The sequence below is a fragment of the Athene cunicularia genome, assembly GCF_003259725.1.
Source record: "Athene cunicularia isolate RWA chromosome 4 unlocalized genomic scaffold, athCun1 chr4_part1, whole genome shotgun sequence".
NCBI lineage: Eukaryota > Metazoa > Chordata > Aves > Strigiformes > Strigidae > Athene > Athene cunicularia.
Genome location: NW_020799098.1, coordinates 11,287,202 through 11,308,625, shown reverse-complemented (window position 1 = coordinate 11,308,625; position 21,424 = coordinate 11,287,202). Strand labels below are relative to the sequence as shown.

Here is a 21,424-nt window from a genome sequence, read left to right as displayed (position 1 = left end):
CACCACAGATCAGAACATTTAAGTTTTGCTAATAAAAGAGAACATTTGGGTGTGTGCCTGGATTTAGTCCCACAAGAGAATAAATACTGCTGCATTCTGCGGTATCTATTCCTGAACTGCAATCAGAAATTTGTTTGTGATCTCATCTGCATTGAGGTTCATCTGGTAATCTAATTTAATCTCACTGTTTGAGAGTATATTTCACAAATTTATTACGACACCATATGCTCAGATGTCATTCACCTTTCATCTGTTTTAAGCTTCAGTGGGCAGAAACGCAGCATTTTGTGAGCTACTTTTTTATTTCCAACTGCCATTTTCTCTGTTAAATTCCAGATAATTAAAACCAAATATTCTGGTTGCTATGCCAATACATGCCTACTGATGCAACGTCCTTGTCTTCCTATCTTGGATGCAACATCCTTTGGTGACTCACCTAATTTCAACCAATAACTCTGCAGAACACATCAATTTGCTGCTACATGTTGATATTCTTCCCTGAATACTCTTTCATCATCAATACTGCCACAAGACGTTTCCACAGCTAGCATTTTATGAAGAAAACAGAACAGATAGGTAGGTATTTATATGATAATAAAAAATTCAAGGACTAAAACAAAAAGCAACTATTTAATATTCTTAATTTCTTCCAAATGCAATGCATAAGGGAGGTCAAAACCAAAGTCTGAAGTCAAAAATAGAAGGACTGGTCAGAGAGGGAAGTGATGCTGAGAGCTCAGTGAGTGCCAAGAGATCTCTTGAAAGCATTCTTGAGCTCAAGTCAGAGATAAATAGGTTGATGAATAATACACATTTTACATATCAGGCAGTTCTGAGCCAGAAGCGAAACCAACATAACAGTGGATCAACATACTACTTGGGTCCTTGACTCAGCTTGCTTTAAAGTCACACGCTTTTGTGCACTACCATTCTTTTATGAAAAGAATTATTTAAAACATTAAGGTGTTCTCCAAGAAGACTGTTCTTAAAACAAGGAGACATGCCATTTATTGCTTTGTGTAATATGTAGCATAGCTACAGACAGCCATTCTGGACTTTCCATTTTCCAGGTCAACCAAGATGTCTCTGAAGCTGCTTGTTTATTCCTGAAACACTGGTTCTAGCTTAAGGATTAATGTGGTTGAAAAATAGCTTGTATTGCACATTGCTCTTTCACAGATTATATATTAATCCGAATAGTTCTCAAAATCTTTATTACCTTTTTGGATATTTAATTTTCTGTGTATTGTCATTGGTCGGGCTCTTACATATGTTGCTACATATACATGTACGCACCTCCATGTATTTGTGGCTGCTCACTGACCCATCAAAGCTCTATTCCCCACACCAAGGAGGGGTTATACCACTGCTATCCAATTTCCTGAGTCCCATGAGCTCAACGCTCTTGGGTCAGCTGGGTGCTGCACATCCCCATGAAACCAGAAGATGCTGGCCTGCAGCTGCACTGCAAGACACTGGGGAAACGGAGCAAGGAAGAGATGAGAAAGGATATAGTCTACACAGATAAGGATGATATTTGTCTAGAATCCTGAAAACAATCTAGAATCATGGCACAATTTACTTGCAGGCTCAGATCTACTCAGATATGAACTTCAGTTTGCTCTTTGAAAAATCATTGTATCTATCAGCTCACTCCCATCAGTATATCATTTGAAAAGGAGAGCTGATTAGTCTAAGGGGAAGACGAGATCAAACTCTTTTAGAAGTCCAGTCTACAGTGTGACAGATATTATCCAACTTTGAACCACAACTCTTAACCAATTCCACTGAAACCTATGGAAAGACTTCATCCATTTCTGATGAGATTTAAAGCATATCTGTATTTGAGGTTTAAATACATACATTTGAGATTTTATTTGTGGAAAAGCTAAATTTTTGGTTTCCAAGGTAAGTTTTTGCCATAAAGATATGTTTCCAGTGCTGCTTCCCTTTGAGGCAAGTGGTTTGCTGAGGTTTCCAGGTACCTGTGCACTGGGGAGACGGTGCAGCGACCTGAGAGAGCTGGGGAAATGCAATGCAAGAAAAACTCTCCATAGGGTGTATGTGTGTGTGTACAGAGAAAGGGAATGTAAGTACATTAAAGGATTCTGTATCACAGATAATCAAATAAACTTGTTCTGTCAGTACTCAACTAGACAAATAATTTCCATTAAAGTCAAAGCCACTTTTCCCATAGACAAGGAGACAAACAGATGATAGGACATTAAAGTACGGATCTGCAAATGCAGCCAGCCAAGATGGCTGAGGATGATCCATCTCTGGAATAACTGACAAGAGAAAGCCCCCAAAAGAGGGACACTGCCTCCACAAAAGAGAACAGCATTAGCAAGAGAGAAATCAGCACAGCATCATTCACACAGCAGCTATTGGTGAAAAACTGCAGAAAGGAGATAGTGAAAACCTCTGTAAAAAGACATGTGGAGAAAACAAAGGGAAAAAAAACAGAGAAACTTCTTCCTGAAGCAGTCTGGATTCCTTATATACAAATAAGAGCAAGGTATGGGGTCCTTCCTTGCTGAATCCAACTTAATGTGATGTGAACAGTCACTAAACTTATTTCTGTCATTGCCATTTACTTGAATTGCTGTTGCTGTTTAATTACATAAAGGCAGTGATTGACTGTTAAAGTAGAGGAACAGAGTTCAAAGCAATAACACCACTCTGATCTGCTGCAAAAAAGGTGGTATGAAAAGACCACATTTCCTCTCTGCAGTGTTTGTGTCTTCTGATAGCACACAATAGCACTGAGGTCAAGGCACATGTCCCTCTGGTCACACTGCATACATTAACCCTTACTCTGTAGTATTTAGCCATGTGATCCTATCACTGGTATTTTCTTAAGCAATACCAAAACATGGACAAATTATTAAATCTCACATTGGATTTTATTTTAGCTGGAGGTGAACTAAATCCTCAAAAATATTAACATCTACATTACACTCTTCTGCAAATAATTTGATTTCCTCCAATTTTAATCAAATGTTGTGAGAGGTTCTGTGTATTGTTAACCCTATAAAGGCACCATTTGTGTTTCTTTTTAATATAGCTTTCCTGGAAAGGTACCATATACTTTTTCACATTACGCAGCATAGTGGAAGAAGTTCCAGTTAACACATATTGGTGTAAAAGTGTGTTCTTTAAACCTGTGCAGAGTAAGAAGTACCAACAGAAAACAGCAGAAACTTACTCCGCAGGTTCTGTACAGGGAAAGAGCCAGTGCTACTGGAAGGGGGCAGGGAACATTTCTGGCAGATGCACTCCTTCCCATTAAATGTTACTCGGTCACCAGCAGGGAAAGGCAGCCTACAACAGAGGAAGCAAATGCAAACAGGTTACAAGCTCATACCTTTCTCGAAATGAAATATCTTTCCATAACAGAACTGCTTATTACTCTGGTTTCTTTTTCTCTGCTTGTCCAGTTCTCATTCACAATTTTTCAGCCACCTGGAGGCCAAAGTATGAAGGGACACATCAAACAGACAATTATAAATGCAGATGCTTTACATCTACTTAGTAAAAAAATAATACCTAAAGATACAAAAACACACTGAGCAAGTCCAAATCCTTGTGTATGTAAGAAATGTAGTATCAGCAAGCACTGATCACTAACAGGATCGGCTACAGAATCAAAGTGAACTTGGCATTACAGGGGTTAAATACAGGCAAATGCAGCTGCTGTTATGTTGTTAAAATGTTGCATGAGAGTGGTGACTTTTATACATTATAAAAACAGCACTTGTCCTCCCAACTTTGACCACATCAAAGTCTTCTTCATCTATATGCTTAGAAAGCAAATGCCAGTGAACTCTCATAAGAGAAAATCTACTCCAATTATAAACCCAAAGCACCTACATGACTTGTTTGCTCTACTCAACAACAGCTCTCCTTACGCTTAATTAAATCCTTCCTTTTATCAATGTACTCAAAACAAAAAGCTTTCCGTCCTGGGCTTTCTTGTCTGGGCACTGCCGAGGTTTTTTCTGTAAGAGGACCAGATGGACAAATCACTTCATAATGCAGCAAAGGATGGTGAGGATTTAGAAACACATTTTCTCCACCCAAAGCTCATGTCTAACTAAATCCCAAGGAAGCTATCAAAACACGGCTTAAGTGGGACACAAATATAACACAGGCCTTCTGCCTCATTGCAAAGTCCATCTGATCAGATTACTTCATTAACATTTCATTAAAACTCTGAATATTTCTCCACAAACAAATTCATACCAATTGAGGGGTTATCTTCACTAAAAAAGCTGCGTAGATACTTCTTTCTAAGCAAAAATATTATTTTGCTCCCTAAATCATCCAAGAGTGGCTTATTCTACATTTGTGTTGCATTTAAAATTTAAGTTTTATTACTTAAAAAGAGAATAAAAACAATACTGTCCTTTGTTTCTAAATAACGTTACTAAAATCTATTTTAAACCAGCCAAGTAAGTTCAACACTGTCATCCATTTTGGACCACAGGCAATACTTTAAGAATTATGAGGACACATGGAGTTTAACACTGTTATATCTTTGGATATCTGATAATTAATTCTGCTTTTCACCTATTTTGTTCTTCACTAATGACTTTATACTCCAAGTACTCGCTACCTTCTTACTTTCCTAAAGTTAAGATACAGAAAAATATTTTATAGAAATTGCCTTTAAAACTACCTTCCTCTTTGACACAACCAAATGTTCCATGTGTGATTCTGGTACAAACAGGCCCAACACCATACTGGTACAGTTCCAGGAGTCCTAAGTTTCCACCTGTTCAAGAGAGGATTTTCCACCATGAACTTTACTCAATAACCTGATCAGAAGATGACAACACTGTCTCTAGTGTAACAGACAGGGTATGATGGAGCTGCACTCCAGTGAGCAGCAAGTCTGTCCCATCTTGCAGCAATTCAGCAGCAGCAAGCTCCTGTGTTATGTATAAAAAAATGTTCTTTTTAGATAATAACTGTTACTCACAATGAATTTTTGTACTACGTGAAGTCACAGAGCCTTCTAATATATGTAATAAATAAAAGAGTTTCATGAATATCACAGAACTGCTGAGGTTAGAAAGAACCTCTGGAGGTTATTTTGTCCAGCCCAGAAGTTTATTCAAATGAACATACGCACATTTGAATAAAAATTAGTAGATGTGATACACGTCCATATAGATAATAAAAATTCATGACTAATTACCAAAAATTGTCTCAAAAATGGAGTGATATAGTTCAAATGCTGTCCTAGTTTTCTACTGCCAATGTCAAAGAAACCATTTAATCATATTTTCATTTTAACAAATTATTACAAAATCAAGGTCAGAACTTAGTATTATTGACTGATCTGGAAAGGCACAAGCCAAGGAATTTCAACTGTTCCAGAACTGAGGCAAGAACTTGTAATTGATTTCCTATGTGTTTTTAGGAAGACATCTCATCCTGATTTACAGAACCCATAGACTTATTACGACCATTGATAATCTGCTCCAAATTACACACACACCCCTCCCAAAATGGTAACCTGCTCCACAGATACAATCACACGACTACACCTCTGTACAACCACCCCAACATCTTTCATTCTTATGCACAGTTGCACGCCCTGGGCAGGATATTACCATTATGTATGTTTTGCCATAGTCTTTACAGGGACCAAAACAGAGACTCAGTTAATGACCCAGCCAGACTCTCAAGAGATGCCTCAGTAAAACAGCAGGCTTTGCACCACTAATAATCCAGGAGACAGTGATATACTGTGAGCCATGAACAATTCACCACTCTAAAGAAGTACTGCAACTACTGAGCATATACTAACATACTGAGTTTCTAGTATATTAAGAGCAGTAGCAAGAGGGAAGGTTAATATATTGACTAGTTGATTCACCTAACAAAACTTTATCTGAACTTCCAGCTGAACACAGAAGCCCATCTCAAATAGATGCACCAGGCATTAAGTAGAAGAAGGGACTGATCACTTTGAATTGGCTCATCTACATCAGACAACTGGACAATCTGAAAGAAAATAAAAGCTAGAGGAGAAGAACAGGATAATTGACCTCTTACGGCACAAAGACAGAACCAGGTAGATGATGCCCAGAAAACGTGCCAAAGCTCAAAGGCACCACAGCATGCCACAGAGCCCCCTTATGGGGAAAGGGTGGGGGGAGGTACGTGGGGACATTCCTACTCTACAAACATATAATATTTAGTTTGTTTTCTGAAAGTTTAGTAACTAGTCACTGTGTCTTTCCATTCAGAAGGGAGAGGGCAACAATTTCACTTCTCAATTAAGTTTTCCACACCTGCAAGCTACCTTGCTCTATAAAAGCAGGGAAATCCTCCTTGGAAGTTGTCCATCCAAAGGTACAGGCAGACCTTGCCTGCCCTCATTGGTCTTCTAAACCTGTAATTAAGTCTCAGTGTTTGCTTCGCTATTTCGTTACTTGAGAATCCAGAATTCATACACAACACATTTGCTAGTATTTCTGTAACATCTGACCGCTCCCTTTCACAAGCAGCCCTGCTTGAGGATTTCAGCGCCGATACGAGTGAAGGCACAACAGAAGGTGATAACAGTCAATTACCAAGGTTTCAGTTTCTGAGCTCTTTAACTTGTGAGCAGGACTATATATAGCATTGTAGGTTAAGAGCAGTGTATCCGTTTTTTAATATAATGACATCTCACAACCAGTCACCCACTGAACATTGCTAGGTATGGGTTTTAATTAGCTACATATCCTTTTAAAAATATTCAGTGTGATTTTCACAGTTGGCTAATCTAGTTTTAAAATGAGAATTAAGAGCATCTTTAAAGGAGCTCTCGTAAATGACTGGGAGGATTGTAATACATCTTCTATGATTCACTTCCCAATGAATTTTGTTTTATCCACCTGCCTACAGTATTTGTAAAACACAGCAATGACTGGAGCCGACCAACAAAATTATACTGTAAAACATCAAACCATTGTCAGCCTAATCCAGGGTAAGTGTGTGACACTGAAACGTTTGGTCCTGGTTTTGTCCTTCTCCACACCACGCCTCAACCTATGCAGCAAGTCATTCAAGCAAGTCATTCAAGCTTTCCGGGACAAATGAAAACATGGCCTTCTGTTCTTTAAGTTGGTCACCTGACTCTGTAGCTGAACAGTCAACTAAATTTGATATAAGAAAATTAACATAAGCATATGATCAGTGTTGTGGGGAGAGCAAATCTATTAATTTCAGTAGCAGACTGCAGTTACACTGGGTTAGGTGTAATGTCAGACTGCAATGTAAGGACCCACAGGATCAAACTGCACTCTAATTTGTACCTAGCACAATCATATCTCCCAAGGTTGATCCATAGGGATGAATTTGATCGAAGGTGTTAAACGTCATGAGACAAAGTAGACATTACCTGCTTTCTGTTGCCTTCATGAATATCAACAAGGGCAAATACTGTCCTGCATCCAGGGAGGAATACCCCCATACACCAATATCAGATGGAAAGCATGAAAAGATGTTGGGTTCTGGTGGAATGGTGTCACATGACATTGGTTGAACATGAGTCAGCAGAGTATCCCTGCAGCAAAAAAGGCCAACTGCACACTGGGCTGCATTAGTGTAGTCAGCAGGTCCAGGGAAGTGAGCTTTCCCTCTGCTCATCATTTGAGAGATTGCATCTGGAGCAGTGTCTACCATTTGGGGCTCCTCAGAACAAGGCTTACTGGAAGGAGACCAGTGGAGGTGGCTACGTCCAGAGCTGGAGCACAGGACACATTAGTAGGAGCTGTAGGAGATGGACTTGTTCAGACTTAAAATGCTCAGGGGAGATCTTACTGCTGTCTAAAACTACCTGATGATGTGTGTTTGAAGTTGGAGTCAGGTTCTTGCCAGAGGTACAGAGTGAAAGGACAAGAGGCGGCAGATATAAGATGGAACATAGGAAATGCCAGCTCTCTGTAGGGAGAAAAAAAACCTACCATGAGTGTGCTCAAATGCTGTAACAGATTGCCCAGAGAGTCTGTGGGATCTCCATCCTTGAAAATATTTAAAATGTGACAGGGTAATGCCCTGTTTGAACTGGACTTGCCTTGAGCCAGGGGCTGGACCACAGGACCTCCACAGATTCCCTCCATTTACATGACTCTAGGGCAATAGGTATGCTCCATGCATAAACCTGAAGAGCAGGATAGTAACACTCCTTTGTTCAGGAAGCACCATATATTGATACATATATTTGGTTTAGAATCAAAATGCCAAGAACATTCAGTCTGATTTCAAAACTTTGGCCTCAACATCCAGATGAAGAATCCTGCATCATGAGATGTTTTGAGAAGCACCCAGTACTACTTAAATGGGAACCAGACTCTTTCAAAATTCAGCAGTACTAAAAAAAGTGAGCAATTAAAAAGGTTTAGCATATTCAAGAAGTCTGACATAATTGCTATGTTCCAGAATAAACTGAATTTTAACTTCTAATTTTCAGTATTGTCTTAATTTCTTAAGACATACATACACAAAAGCCTCCAGCTTCCTTCTCGAAATAGCAGTGTAGGACTATAAAACCCTTTGTTGGAGAAAAAAAAAAGTTTTCAGTTTTCTGAATTTTTATATTCAGCTGCCTGACCACATTGAATTACCTTCTTGAAGATAACAAAAATACAAAATGGATTGAGAGAAGTTTTAGATCTGGATTTGGCACAAAATTCCTTGCATATGTAAACTGCCTTTTGCCCCTCCACACATTATTCATGTCTGCATGGCACACTACTTCTGTCAATATGCCATTTCAAGACAAAGCTTTCTAAATTCAGTCAAAATACTGAGCTCAAATATCCAAATTCTGTGAAGCAAACATGTACCTGTTTGCTTATTAACCTGGCACATATCTGCTAATTTATCCCCCCAGCTAAGTAAGAGTCTAATTGTCCTTCTCTCATCATTTACGTATCAAAAAAGCCGTATTTTTCCAACCTTTAATTGAAAGAATATTGACATTAAAGGGCTATTACATACATTCCTCCAACTGGATGAAATAAACACCACCCCCAACTTTACTAATTACATTAACCCTTAAAACCAAACCCAGAATTTTGATACCCTGTGCACACACAGCATGTCAGTAACACTGAAATCAAATATAGAGTCTATATATAGTACAACCTTTTGAAGACCATGAATCTTATGTACGTATGGTCTGCACAGATGTATATTTATGTAAGTTCCAAACTAAGCCTTCTCCTGAAAATTCAGTTTTCAAAGGTATTATCACAGATATGATTACCCATTGCTTTTTCAAAGACTCGCTTTCCTGTCCCTTCCCATCCCGCATAAGATACTCCTGAGAGCTGTACAGTCCTGTCTCTGACATACATATAAGAGCTGCATGCACAATTTGAATAAAACTCAGTTTCTATTGATACAGATAGCCTTAATTTTCTCCCTCTTTCTATTTCACTTTTACAAACATGTGAACCTTTTGGAGGAAATGTCTCTGGTGGGCCTCTGGAGGACACAGCCCCTTCCAATTAATAAAACTGTAAGAATAAGACTGTTCACCCATTTCCTGGAAATTCAGTTAATATGCAATGTTTTTTAATCTATATTATTATTCTTCTATTTATTCCTAGTTTTAGGCATTATCATCACAAGACACAACACCAGAAAACTGTTTCATTGGACTATAAAGAGCACGGGAAGAAGAAGGGACCAAGCCCTCAATCTTTATGCCACCAGAACAAACACACAACTGAAACCTAAATCTGTTTAGAAGCCAACTAGTCAATGCAAGATAAACAATCACACAGAATTATACATTTTACTGTGCTTTTAATAGTTTTTCCCTGAATACCAATTCATTTTTTTTTCACCCTTTGACCTGTGGCAGCTCTGTGCAATAGCATCCGAGTCCCAAGGATGAGCTGGGTTTCTGACACACAGCTTTTTCACAGAGGAGGGCAGCAGCTTATGAACACAGTGCATAGGGCACCAGGGAACACAGCTCATTTCTGAGACACCCGGTCACGTGGCATTCAAAAGCAGTAATACCAGGAGCTCTGGAAAACGAACAGGCTTGTGTTACTGCCTTTTTCTCACTGCTCCAGCTAGCAGTATGCACACATTCGATTCTTCTCACTGATTTTACCATCTGAAGCAATATACACTTCCCACCAGTTTCTATTCAAATTTTATCTTCTCTGAAAATAAGAAAAAAAGGAGTTGAATAGTAAACTAGCCACAGTGGCAACACAGACACAGTTTAAAAGTGATACTTCAGAGCTACAGAAATACAGGTTATAAAAGTGCTCATTTAAAGCACTTACTGATCCTGCACCACTCCGGACACCCATGCCATGAGTGCAGAGTGCCTTCTGCTGCCAATGTTTTCCCTGCTGAGGTTGGTAAGAGCCCTGCTTGGTTTCCATTAGAGCAGGATCAGCCCCACTGTCAGTCCATCATCTCCTCTCAAGCTCACATCATTCTAGAAATCAGATTTCTAAAGCACTCACATTGAAGTATAGGTCAGATGCAGTTTGTGTGATCAGCCAGCTGCCTCAGACAGCATGATTTTGGCCCATTATTTAAGGTTTCTGCCCATTTGTGAGAAATGAGGACACAAATGGTACTCCTTGTTTCCCACCAAAGAAAATGCCAAGGTAGAGTGATTTACAGTCCTATACCTCAAATCAAATGGCTCTATTTTTTGCCTTTTAATATATATTTTTTTAAAACAAAAAAGTTCCTATTTGTAGTTAAACCACATGGATTTACAGTCTACCCACCTTATTTTTACTAAGAATATCACTCAATAAAAGAAATGCTGATGATGTTTAGATAGGACACTCTGTCCCATAAAAACCATAAATTATGTCTCGCTTGCAAAGACATGGGTAATTGAAGCAATGCTGATTTAAAGCAGCTGAAGACCTGGTCAATTTTTTTTTACTGTAAACAGATGATAGGATTGTTCTGTTGCTCTGTACCAAATTCAGTGTTACAACCCCCCTGAGAGACACTAATTGAATCCTGCTAGTCAGCAGGGCATTAGTTGGCTCTGACAAGCACCACATAAATTTCTGTGTCCTTCTAAGCAAAGCAATGGAAGCAGATCCAGATCTTCCTACCGAAGTTTTATATAGCAGCAATTAAAAACTTCATCAGTGAAACATCTTTCAACCCAACTATTTAGTTATACAGAAGGCTAAGGAACATCTCAGACATTTTTTTTTTAATATGAAATACTGTTTTATCAGGAACTTAATTTTTAAAAGCTTTAGCATGTCTTCACTACACATGGTACTTGTAGCGTTCTAGTGAGTATTTTCACCGTATTGCAATTCAGCTCACCTGAATAGGTACTTAAGAATAAATAGCTTAGTCATAACTATTCTGAATTTCCAGCAAGACCAAATAAGTTGTACCACCAAACTCCAAGTTATCAGCCGGAAGACTGACTAAATACAGCAGGTGATTAGTATATCCAATGGCCTGACTGAAACCTAAGTTACGTACCAAGCTGCTAAATACAGTAACACACAGGTAAATAATTTATGCCTGAATGCTAAACCCTAATGGTGTGGCTCAGGATACAAGCACATTTAGCAGGTAAATGGAGTCAACCAGTTTTTCTCCTTCTTTTAAATGAAGTACCACCTCGCTTTACAGAAGGTAATAGTACTAAGAAGAAAGGTACCAAGAATTAGCAGAAAAGCTGTAATACTGACAGGCTGCAGGCCAAGAGCATGTACAGCCAGTAGTTAACTCATGAGATCCCCGATTACCCAATTAAATAATTTCTCCTCCTATTAAAAGAAAAAATAATATTTTAGGCTTTTTGTCCTTCAGTCTTCATGTTTAAAGTATCCAAAAGGAAAATATCTCCTATTAAACACAGCAAAACTTGGAACAGGCAGAATTTAATGTAATAAAGGCTTGTCAGTCTCAGAGTCTTCCCCTTAACATGGCTATTTAATATTTCCTGAACTTGATATGTTAATTCGAGATCCTGCCATGAACCATGGCTGTTCTGGAATTTGAAGTCCTGCTTTTGCATCAGCGCAGGAGGACATCTGAGCTCAGGAGCCCAATGAGCTGGGCAGATTCAGCTGGCAGACAGCCTCCGCATCACGGACACGCTGGTTTTGGACTGCACACGCACCTGAATGAGGCACCAGCACATACAGCACCTACAATATGGTGCATCAGTGCCCCATCGTGCTTCCCTTTGAACATGGGATTACCATTCTTGTACTGCTAAAGGGTGGTAGCCAGAGCAACTATTACAGCATTTCCAAGTGCTCCAAACTGCTGTAACAGTGCTTTTCCTGAAGGTCTGGTGGACTTAAAAGTTTCTTTCTAAAGTCTTCAACAGTTTTGTCTGTGTTCTTTCCACAGAAAAAGGATTAAGATGCGGGTCAAAAAGACAGAGGCAGAGTCTGCAAACATCCCCAACAACGCTGGGTCGCAACATCACGTATACCCATGTGGGAAATGATCCCACCAAACACACTGGGCTGTAGTGAGGGAGAATCTTGTGTTGTATCACTTGTCACCTCCATGGCTGCTGGAGATCCTCAGTAAAAGCCAACACATACATGTCTGTGCGTCCAGGACCTTTCTGTCCTACTTTAAATGACTATGGGAGTTTCTGGGAAGCAGCACTGTGAAACTTCAGTTCAAATCTATTAATAACTGAACCTATTCAGCTTGCCAAAGACTCAGCCACTGGCATTTCTACCCTTTGTAACTTCAGTCAACAGAAGACAAAATAGCAGACATCAGAGAAATAAAGCAACATTTGGGGTAAAAGGTCTGACAGTAGAGGCAGTGCCAGTTTTTCAAGTACTTTGAAAACCTCACACATAAGATACCATAAACTAGAAAAAGCATTTGAAAGAAAAAGCAGCAATAAAAAGTGGCAACTCAGAATTTGCTTTATTTTTTTTCCATATTCTGCTACTTTTTAAGGAGTGGATAATAGAAAAAAAAGTGGGTGGTTGTTTTTTTTTCCCCCATCTACAGGCTAGAAGTTTGAAGCCTGGAATTGGTCTTTAAATATCTAGTTTATTGGTCTTTAAATATCTAGTTTTTAAATGAAACACAACTTCATATAGAAAACATACCTGCAGACAGCACACACAAAACAGTCTGGGTGATAGGTTTTACCCAGTGCTGAGACCACTTCTCCCTCAATGAATTCATCACAACTGAAGCACCGTGTGCCATAGAGTCTCTGGTAGTCCAAAGTACAGATGTAGTCTCCCTGTCTCACAAAAAATCCTCCTTGAGCCAGGTCACATCCACAAGCTGCAGAAAGAGAAAAGGCAAACTCAGAAGGCTGGAAAAGCAAAGCTTACTCTTCAGATGATGCTGATTTTTCACCTACGGTCAGTATGGTTCCTGGTGGAGTATTTAAGCACTTCAATATATGAGCTTATGATCACAGAGCAGTTGTGCATCTGAAAAACTACTTTTATAGCAATTACATCAATGATGTACTTTGTACACTAACGGTTTAGATTTATTCCACGTAAAAATATTAACCTCAGTGCTAGTACAGAGTTAAGTCTTTAGGAGCTGAGTTCAGGGCTAGTATATATGACATCCATAATATTTAATAGGTTAAAGGAAATGCAGAAAGGATATAAAGCTTCAAAATCTAAAGCATCAATGTTACAAAGAAACACCTCTGAGAGATTCCAATTGTCTGATATTCCTCTTGGACACAAAAGTAGTTCAAATATTGCTCCCTATAAACGTGGGGTTTTATGTGACGGCAACTGCTGTAAACTTCCATAAATGTACAAGAACCTTTTTTAAAATCAGATCTTATGTTTACCTGATAAACATCACTCACCAAGCATGATTTGGAGGGATCTCCATAACCATCTGTTCCTGGCAAAAGTAGAGTTTTTAATCCTATCTGTCAATTTATATTTTTAAAGCTAAATCTGTAGGGAAGGGTTAAAGTTGATTAACCAAAGCCTTGAGAGACTTTTCAGGGGTTTCTCCATTTCACTGGGATGGAGCTAGGCTTGCATTTTGTGAACATGTAAGATCAGAAAGGAGAGATACAACAGAATGGCTGAAGTCACACAGAAGTAGACCAAGATGTAGAAGATGATCCTGATTCATATTGATCAGGATCTTTGAAAACAGACTTGAACTGATTTATAAGGAGAAATGGAATTCAAAATGGTGATTCTGCTGCTGTGCTGGTTGCTACTTTAAGTCACAGCATCATACTTGTTACTATGTACTTCTGCTCCTGGAGGTGTGCATGTTAAGGGAGTACTTCCAGCAGCAAATCATCTTACAGACAAACGAGGCTGAGCAGACAACCACAGCAGTACCGCTACTCACATGCAGCACACAGAACAATGGGAACGTTGCTTAACAAATTTGGATTGCATGTACAAAACACTGCAGAGATTGCTTTAGTCCCAAAATAGCAGAGGTACCTAAACATTTAAGTTCAAGACTGAGATATCTCCTTAGATACCCGAGAATCCACAGGCACTTTTGTTTTCAAATGTAAAGCCTCTCCCAGCTCACACCAAAGCCTGTCTGCAATGTCAGAATCAGTCGCCTTGCATCTAAACTACGATAAATGAGCCCAGCAGGCATGCTCAAGACACAAAATAACGCATCGTCACAGCACAGAAACCGCAAGAAAGCCAGGATCCTGAGGATTCATTCAAAAACACATCCAATCGCTCGCCCTTTTTATACCATCTCTCTTAGTAGAGACCACAATACAGGAGGGCTGGGCTTAAGGCCCTGTTTAAACACTGAGCGGGCATTTAAATCCTGATCTTTCTCCCTGGAGATGGTCCCTACCACTAAGTGATGGAAAACAACAATCATTCTTAAACTGTATTAGTATATGACCAAGAACTGAAGAACCATGGGTTATTAACTTTTCTTATAAAGTAAAATAATTTCAATTATATTGCATTTGTCATGGACAACAACTATGGATTAGATGATTTATCCTGCAATGTGGTTCATGTGGTTTATCTCACAGGCTTAATACATGCACTTGAATACTTCTTTTTTTACACCCTTGCTATAATTTTTATTAAGGACATGCTTTTTGTACATACTTTACAAAAATATGGCATGATTTGCTGAATATTATGAGTTTCTTTCAGTCTATATATTTCATCTAGGTACATATTGGTGTGACAGAAGCACAAATCAACTATGGATTTAAGATGATGCTGAACAGCATGCTGAGCAGAAGATGAGGAGTCGATAGTGTACCCACAAATTATCTGCCACTGCTCTGCCATGTACTCTTGCCACTACTCACTTGCTAAATTGAGCAGTAAGCATGAGCAAACCTGTATGTTTCTACGGCTGACATGAGTCCTTAAGGGAGGCCAGGCAGCCCCTGTCTCACTGCTGCTAACAGAGCCCCCGTGTGAGGTTTGGGGCAGGTGGGGTTGGCAACAGCCCTGCCACTGGCATTTGAAAACATTGTCTCCTTGAAAGTATTTGCCTTTCTCTCTGCTGCCACCAAGGTTACAATTACTATGGCTTGTTGTGTATTACTCCAAAGCAGTTTGCACCAATGCACTTAATTCTGGCTTCTCAGGAAACCCTGCAGTGAAACTGTTCACCCAAAGAGAGACAGAAAAACAAGATACTTGGACTGCAAAATAGAAGCTGAGTTCAGCATCCTCTGATCGGGCCCCCTTCTGCACTGCTGTCACTTCAGCCTCCCTGTACACAAACTGCCCGAATTCAGTAAGGAGGAACACAAATTTCTCCATGTTCATCTGAACAGCAGAATGAAGATTAAGAATTGTTTGCTACCTAAGTTGTTCTAACACCTGTTACTGTACCTTCCAATTAATATTAAACAGCCTGACAGTCATACCAGGTACACTGCAAGTAAACTGCATGCCAAAGTGATGGGTTCTTCTAACGGCTTTCGCTGCACACCACACTGCAGTGACATTCATACAAGAAATGCAAGAAATAAAGCGGCCCATGAGAAGGAAAAACAATTTACCAACATACTTGCTCCACAATACAGTCAATGATTTCACTCCCACAAAGAGCTATTTCAAGATAAGTGACTTTCTAGAGAAACAAAGTGTTGCAAATCTCACCCACCTGTAGCTCTAGAGCAAGAGGATAGAAAATATTAACAGGTCACAATTGTAATTAATGGAATTGGCCAGGGGGCAGATGACAGTGGTTTGAGAAGAAAGGGGAAGCACAGTCCCAAGAAAGCCTATTAATACAGCTGATTAATGACTAATGGAAACACCAATAGGAATAACGTTCTTTCCACAACAAAGCAGACACATGGCAATGAACTGTGACAATGACCAAGAACCCACAGGCACTATCAGTGCAGAGATTTGGATAGAAGGGGAGTTGGATACCTTGAGACATGGAGAAGGGATTGACTTTAAATGCACAGGGTGAAACATCTTCCATTCAGACAGAAGCAACAAAAAATTCCCCTCTGAGTGGCAAAAGGAGAGAAAGACCTGCGAACATCAACAATCACGGGAAAACCACGTCATGAATGTTTTGAAGTAACAAGAAAGGATGCACTGGGCCAAACAAGTCCCACAGAGCTAGCTAATACTAAAGACAGTAAACCTTGTGAGCCCTTATCTAGCGCACAGGGTATAACTTGCTCAGTTATTTCCACAAAAGACTGATTCACAGCAGAGCAGGGCTATCATGATGACCTACAGAACAAAAGCCTGTGTTAAGAGACAAGTAGAACTTGGCTTCTTTAGCCTAACGAAAAAACCCAACCTTAGGAAACAACCAATATCTCAACATACTTCTGAGGTTTAAACAGAGCAAATTAAGGAAAAGATGAAGAGCTATTTAAATACACTGAGAATGTTGTCACAAGAACAAACCCTGGCTATGAATAAAGGGAGGCTGCAAATTAATAAAAATGGTTTTAACATCATAGGAAAGAGGTTGTGGAACAGTATCCCATTAAGAATGAAAAAAGATGGAAAAAAAGGCCTCAGATCTCTATAGCTTTGGAATGAAGTCTGAGCAATATTTAAAAGGCATTAAGAGATATGGTTAAAACATCAGCCCAAATAGACTATCTTTTAAAGGATAATGAAAGAGATACCATAGAACCATTAAAAGCATCAAATGTGAGACAAGCTTGGATGAAATTAGAAGAAAAAAAAAAGTCTTCTAAAATTTCTTAGGGTTTGGGTACCTTAAACCCAATACCATTCATAAAATATAAATATCAACATTCTAAATCACAGTTCTTCTGCTTAATTAAGTAGATGCATCTGTCATCCTCCATAAAATCAGTACTTAGTAAACATTACAATATAACAAATACCTGAACAGTTTTATTCAACTGTTCCCCAATACTGCATGAAATTTCAAGTACTTGAATTCTCTGGTTACAGCACAAAATGTATGGGAAATAAGGAAAGAAGCTCTTTTTCACTGACAGTACTACTTCCTGCATAATACAGTAGTAGAAATAAACTGACATATAAACAGTTTATAGTATACATTTATTTGGAACCAATTAGATGCGTAATAAACTGAATTGAGACTAGTGCCCGACGTGCTTATTCTTCTTCGGGATTTGATAACCTCTTCCGCTCAGCAAGACTATTAAATCTCCTGATGCACGTCAGTATGACTACTGATTCAGTTCAGTGCAAGAACATTTTTATGGCAGAGGATTGTAATTTTCTTGAATATTTCTTTTATAAAGCCAGCCACTTTTATGTCACTAAAAACATAACTTGTGAAGATTTTTAGCTGAAGCAATCTTACATTTGCCATGTTAAAGAAAAATATGTTTTCCGTTGCAGCTTTTAAATGAAAACAGGCTTTTCATGAAAAAATGTTAGGTACATTGTAAACATTTCTTCAGAGAAAAAAGCTGGGATGAAAAGATTTCAAACAGGCATAGCCATCACACAAGTTTTTATTTGTATCAGAGATACTCCTTTTGATACAGGTTTTCAGTCGTTTAGCATTCCAAGAGGTTTCAAAAATCATTTGCGTCAAACCTTGATGCCACGTTTGGCCCCTTATTCTCAATTCATGTCAGTGGTCTTTATTTCTTCTAGAGTTCCCTCCAAACTGATTAGCCAGAAGCAAAACTCCTAAGAAAGATGCATTAATGCATCTTCTTGGCACAGAAAACTGAGCAGGGTGGGCTTTTGGCCCTTTCTTTCCATCTTGTTTTGGTACATGCCCATAACAGAGACCACATACATGACAGTTTACAGAGGTGCTACACTCGGAATTTTCATGAATGAAGACAAATCTAGCTCATAAGTGAATCTGGAACACAGGAGGAGTCTTGTTTATACTCTCCCTCTTTCCCACTGACTGCAGGATGGGGGAAGTCACTGCTTTCCCACAAGTCAAATACTCCTCCCATGATCTTCACACATCACTCCACCACCAGCTATGCTCCACCAGCCACAACTTGAGTCACTACCCCTTGTGTTCTCCTGCACTCTTCAAATCATGTGATATGATTTAAAGTGACACCCAGCTGACTAGAGGAGAACACAGGGATTCCAGTTAAATACTGGCTTGGATATTAAAATACTCCCATTTTAAAGCTGAGAAGAGTAGCTCTGAAAACAGACCTATCAGCTATCCCTTGGGTGAGATGATGTGCCCCTTGCCTGCTACTTACATGGACAGAGACACTGCCCAGCTGAGATGATCCTGCACACCTGCAGAGACAAGAAATCAGGGAAAGGAAAGCTGTAGGAAGTCTAGGGAGCATGTTTGAAGGCAACTACCAGATCTTACTCTTCTAGGATAGGAAACCAGTGTTATGTCACAGATCCACTCCTACCCAACACTTGTCATCCAAAACGAGTATCTGGAGGTAGGCTTATTTAAAACCTAGAAACAGTTTCCAACCATTATTGACACTCATCCTAATGAAACAAGAAAAGCACTGCAAACATAGCACTTATGATAATGAAGAGACTAATACTACCTCTGCTGTTTGTCTTGGTATCACCCTGCATACCAAGCCAATGCCCTATCCTGAACAGTTATGAGCTGCAGGAGTAATTTTAAAGTAATGAATAAGTGTTTGTCTCCTCTTATGGTACTTGGCAGCAAGCCAGTACCTAGACATGCTGTCGAACCTGAAGTAGAAGATACCCACACCATTTCTGAAGGGGGCACCTCAGGATGGCTTCTCTGACAGTGTAGTAATTTCAGTCATTATAATGATTTGCAGTTACCTGACATCAAAGTACCTCATACAGACCTGCGGTTCCTCCTCTACTTGCTTAGGAACAGGCTACTTTTTTCCCCAGCCTGGTGTCTGTAAGAGTACCTGGAGCACTCTCAATTATGCTGTGTGATTTCACCGTTAATCTAACTTCTTTATTGCCTACAGCCTACAAAAAATAAATAGCATCAACAGGAATTAATGTGCTTTAATCACATTGCTAGCCTGCTATTGTATGTCATCAGTACTCCATTTGCACTGTACGAATATAAAATGCATCCCTATTTTCCTTGCTGGCAAATAAGCATACTGAAAGTAGATTAATTTTTTGTCTGTGTGCTGGGCCTGAAAATCAGCTGTGTACCGAAAGAGTCAGGGGATGTTATGTTCACTGTGCTGCCGTACACTACAGCAGGTTGAAACAGTAAAATGCACTGGTCATCTTGCCATTCAAACAGTGTCATTTTGCTTTCAGCCTGCCAGACAGCCAAGTGTTTTGTTTATCAACCTGCAACCGCATGTATGAAGTATTTTTATTTTTTCTCCCTTTGTTGCATGATGTAAGCAACCAAGTGTGAATCCAACACAGGGAAGAGAGGCAGAGACCCTGAAAATAAAAGAAGGGACAAAGACCCATTCATAACATTGTTACAGAGAAAGCAAGAAAAAGATCTCTGCTTGCTCAGAGCTAAATAAAAGTTTTCCTCCTCAGCACTGCACCTTTATGTCCATTTCTAGTATTTCCCTCCATCTCCAAGATGGACACTGGTGGCTGACTAAGATCTCAATTATGACACGTAGTGTGCTGTTAACATAATTCTCTTTTGGCAGCTAAACAGCATGTCTTCATACACCGCTGATGCAGTCTGGGAGCCCATTCTCCAAAAGCCCATGATTATGTCAGGAACATTTCTCCTGGCCACTATGCCTGTGAGAAGCAATAGCAACCACCTGGCAAACTTCCATCACTACAGCTTTAATTTAACTTCAAACTCACCTGCAATTACTTCGAAGCAGTCTAAGCCCGTTTCCAGAAGATAACCGTCACTGTGACAGTCTTTCTGTTGCATGCTCGGGTGTGGATGTGTCCAGGTTAAGATTTTCACAAAGGTTTTGGGGAAGTCTTCCCCAGCTGGAAGTTTGCTGACCATGTAAGGTCTGCATGGTAATATCATCTCGCTTGACCTCTTGAACAATTCACATCTGAAACTTCTGTCTATAGGTCAGGCACTAGCAAGATAGAAGGAACCTTGCAATAGTATTTAATCCATATAATCCAATCACTCTTCCTAGGCAGGAATGATTATATCTAAGTCTTTCCAAGCAGATGTCTGTGAAACCAAGAACACTCAAGCTTGTCAGTCACTGGCAGCATTTTAGCTACAATATCTGAAAAAGCAGCCATAATCTCAAGGACTGGAATCTCACCACATTTTATTACAGTCCAGGGTAAACAAAACCAGGAGTATGCAACACCAGAAAAGTCTGGGGCAGACCTGCTGGGCCCTTCCTCAGCTCCCAACCAGGAACTTCAGGAAGGCAGACAGCTCTGCCAGAGGAAAACCAGACCAACTTTCTGGAATGGGTAAGACAGAGAACTATGGGCTGTATCTTATCCATCTTACAACACTTCACCACGCATGTGTAGCATTGATAAAGCTATAAAGGATACAGTATACAGCACATCTGCACAAGCTCTCAGGTTAGACTGGCCATGATACCCGTAAATTAATTTGTGGAGTACACACTTCAGTAGAGTAAAACCCTTAGAGATCCAGAATGCTCTTACAAGACTGACAAAATATTAATGACTCAGGTGTACTAATTGAAATGAAGGAAATCTGGGGAGTTTCTTGTGCACTATGTAACTTGATTTCTATAATTTATGGGAACTACACATCTAGTAATTTTTGCATCAGAAAAGTGCATTTTCATTTTCCATTTCCCTTCTGGAAAGCAGAACTTCCCAGTAGCCTAAAGACAGTGTTACTGCTGTATAAAAGATGTCCTATACTGTTAAGGGTAAGAGAGATCCTCACAGTGCTGTTAGCCTGTTCCAAGCTAACAAAACAACCCCCAGAAAAACTGAAAGAGCTTACTGGTTTATATTGATTTATTATTTTAAGGAATCAATCTGGTTATTTAAAATCTACAGGCATGTTAAAGATATTAATGTGCTTTAATCAATTTTCAACCTAACAGCATTTTAAG

The 21,424-nt window shown here is 39.4% G+C and overlaps 1 protein-coding gene across 15 annotated transcripts in view; it reads right to left on the bottom strand.

Annotated features, from left to right (window-relative positions):
• Positions 1-21,424, bottom strand: part of ABLIM2 (actin binding LIM protein family member 2) — a 134,227-nt gene that overhangs the window by 77,281 nt on the left and 35,522 nt on the right. For all 15 annotated transcript variants that reach the window (XM_026847188.1, XM_026847189.1, XM_026847193.1 and 12 more), the window contains exons 3-4: positions 13,107-13,290; positions 3,209-3,324 (exon numbers count right to left, since the gene is read on the bottom strand). In XM_026847188.1, the coding sequence (XP_026702989.1) occupies positions 3,209-3,324; positions 13,107-13,290 (300 nt within the window). The remainder of the gene's footprint in view (positions 1-3,208; positions 3,325-13,106; positions 13,291-21,424) is intronic.